Source organism: Charadrius vociferus, unplaced genomic scaffold, assembly GCF_000708025.1.
Source record: "Charadrius vociferus isolate BGI_N301 unplaced genomic scaffold, ASM70802v2 scaffold340, whole genome shotgun sequence".
In the NCBI taxonomy this organism is placed as follows: Eukaryota; Metazoa; Chordata; class Aves; order Charadriiformes; family Charadriidae; genus Charadrius; species Charadrius vociferus.
Window position 1 is genome coordinate 819,024 of NW_009646631.1, and position 3,216 is coordinate 822,239.

Consider the following 3,216-nt stretch of genomic DNA (forward strand, 5'->3'; position numbering starts at 1 on the left):
CCCCCCCCGCCCCGGGGCATCTCTGCCGGTTTCCAGCCCTCCGCCTCCGGCCCCACCTGTGCAGGGGGTGCGCAGCCCTTGCAGGGACGGTGCGGTCCCTGGGAGGTCGCGGGTAGGTGCTGTGAAATTGCAAGTACGTGCTCATGCTTGGCAACCCTTAAACGGGCATCGCTCGTGCACACCTTTAAAAACACCGAGATGTTTCTGGCTTATGTCTTCCAGAGTCATGAAGAAGATGACAGGAAAGTAAGGAGGAGAGAAAAAAATCGCGTTGCTGCCCAGAGGAGCCGGAAGAAGCAAACTCAGAAAGCAGATAAACTTCATGAGGTGAATGGGTACTTGATGTTTTGCAGGCACAGATTGGGTACCAAGCACGGGTCTTTACAATAAATGGGACTTCTTAAGCAGATGTGGGCCTGTCTTCACGCTAATCCATCTCAGAGAGCTGTGGGTGCGAGGCAGACAGGTGTGCTGCAGGGTGCCTGGTCAGGAACCCCTGGACACTGATGCTCACGTTGGACGGAGCAACTTGAGAGACGTGGTCCTGCCCTCACCTCACCCGTCCTGTTTTTGCTACTCCCTTGACCACCCAGTGAATGGGATCACAGGGCTCCTCTAGGCTAAAACAAACCCATTGTCTTCTGGGTTAGCGTTAAGCTTGTCACATTAGCTGCAGCAGTGGGTGAATGCTTGCTGCCTTAGGAGGAAGAAGGCGATGGAGGAGGAGGGGACCATGCTGCTTAGTGGCAGTGCTGGCTTAAGTCAATTCTAAAACTATGGTGTGAGACAGAAATACCCAGTTGAAAAGGCTTCTTAGGAACTTCAAAACCTCCAAGCGTGAGAGCTCAGTTCAGTTAGCTGTTATACTTGTATGCTCTGATAACTAACAGTGGGTGTTTCCAAAAAAACCATGAAAGTAACTGATTCTTCCAGAAACTCTTAATACTTCTTCTCAATATCACAATGTGGTATAGTTTTCTCATGTCCCCAGTGCAAACACTGGAGGACAGGAATCCCCTTTCTCTGGTTTTGGATGTTACCTCACACAACAGTGTTTTTGTTGCAGCCGGGGCTCTTGGGGTAAGTGTTAGTTCTGCTGCTGTGATTGTGGCTGCGTCAGTTGTTCAGCTCTGGAGGTTCAGCACAGGCTCTTCTCTTTCTCAGTGTGTAAGGATCTGCCGGCAGTTAGCAGAGGCCAAGAGGGACAGTGTGGGGAATTTGGGGTTTGGTTTTTCCCAGACCTCCTCTGAGTCAGCGCCTGAGAACGCCAGGTGCAGGGTGCTTCTGGAAAGGGGTAACCCCTGGCTTTTGTGGAATCATTTATGGGCAGAAATGATTCTGTGGAATCATTTCATTCTGCAGCCCCTTTGATGTTCCTCCTGGACTTAAAGATCTTCCGCATGCTGGGAATCTTCGTTCTCAGGCACGCAGGTTTTCCCAGGTGCAGGCAGATCTGGTTGAATAGGCATTCATTCTTAGCAAGAACAATTTGATAGTCTCATCCCTGAAAATGGGACAGAGCAATGGGAGAGTCACGCTTTCTCCAAAGCCAAACCCCATGGCGCTTGGGGCAACAAGAGGTGAGCAGAGCCAGGGTCAGGGATGGACAACTTGGCTGGAGTTGGCTACAACAATGTGTTAGGAGGACCGTGCCCATTTTATTCTGTGGGTGAGAGGTGGTGGGTTGTGGAAGGGTGCGAGGGAGGGCAAGGGGATTCGAACACCTGCAGCAAAGGGCAGCAGAGACAGTGCCAGGCTGCCTAGAGGAGCATTGCATGAGAAGCTCTCCCTGCTGCCTGGTAAACAGGCCTTTTAAGGCATGTGTAGGCTTTGAAGTGTGCTCTGAAGCTTTCCCAGGAAGGTGAGATTGAGTGGGTGAGTGTTGAGCCCTAGGCCAGCAGCGAGGTGCAGACACCGGCAGGTTTTCCGTGGGCTGGCTCTGAACTTCTCTTGTGTTTGGGATGAGAAGGCTTGACAGCAGGGACCCTTGAAACATGCAGTTATCAAAAAATGTGACACGTGAGTCTCACATCCGTCACAGATGTATGGTGCGGAGCATCTTAATAGCAGCTTATTCATTGCCAGAGAAACCTTAGCTCAAAAGCAGCCTGGGTCAGGGATAACCAAGGCAGCGGTCAGGCCTTCTGGTGACACAGTGGGATTGGGAACAAGCTGGCATGATGCTCACGTCCTCCTGCTCTTGAGTTCCCGGGCATCTGAGCAGGTGGCTACAAGCCCCGGTGAGGCTGGAGGAGCCCAGTTGGCAGTGGGTGCGTTGTGCCAGGTGTCTGTCTCAGCCAGCACCTGGGTAAACAGCCTTTCCCTGCACTGGCCCAGGGCAGGGGCTGCTCTTTCCTCACCGGCAATGCCAGGCACTGGGGTTTCCCAGCGCCTACCTGCGCTTGGTGCTTTCATTTTCTCTGCTCTGACAGTGCAGAGCTGCCCTGTTTGGCCCTTCCCAGAAGAGGTGGCCCAGGGCTGGAAGAGGCCACCACGTGGATGCAGCCACCCACTCCTGCAGCCCTGGGCTGCTGGGGAGACCCGAGGGCCAGCGACACCTCCTGGTCTTCAGGGTCACAAAAGGAGTTGCAGAATGGTCAGGGCACAGGTCGTGAAGCACTTGCCCTGTTCCAGCACCCAGACTGTGTCTGTCTTTCCCTACCCTAGCATTTTGCACATTGTAATAAGAAACCACAAAGTTTTTGTACAGTTGCATGAATATACTCAAGGTGGAAGCACTGAAAAGAATGTTTTGACTATGAGTAGGCTTTTCCCCCCCCCCCCTCCTTCCAGGAATATGAGTCTCTTGAGCAAGAAAATACCTCCCTGAAAAGAGAAATCGGAAAGCTAACAGATGAAATGAAACACTTGAGTGAAGTGTTGAAGGATCATGAAAAGATCTGTCCACTATTGCACTGCACCATGAACTTTGTGACCGTACCAAGACCTGACCCGCTCACCAGCTGCCTGCCAAGATGAGAGCTCTCCTTGATCACCTTTAAATGTGATGCGTGAAAGTGCCATTAACAGGGGAGATTTGAAGAACTGCCTACTTATGGTGAATGTCTTCCATCGAAGAGGGCTGGGCTTGACCATGCAGCTTTTCTCCATGTTGAAGTGTTATAGTCTTCTGAATCTCAGGAAAATGCCAGTATGGAAAAAAGAATTCAAAATGCAACTTCTTGTTTGGTAGAATCTTCAAGCCACGGTTTTGCA

The 3,216-nt window shown here is 51.6% G+C and overlaps 1 protein-coding gene across 1 annotated transcript in view; it reads left to right on the forward strand.

The window, feature by feature from the left end:
• Positions 1–2,979, forward strand: part of BATF3 (basic leucine zipper transcription factor, ATF-like 3) — a 4,197-nt gene extending 1,218 nt beyond the window's left edge. Inside the window, exons 2-3 of the mRNA XM_009888255.1 lie at positions 223–327; positions 2,794–2,979. Coding sequence (XP_009886557.1) covers positions 223–327; positions 2,794–2,979 — 291 coding nt within the window. The remainder of the gene's footprint in view (positions 1–222; positions 328–2,793) is intronic.
• Positions 2,980–3,216: the final 237 nt, after the last annotated feature.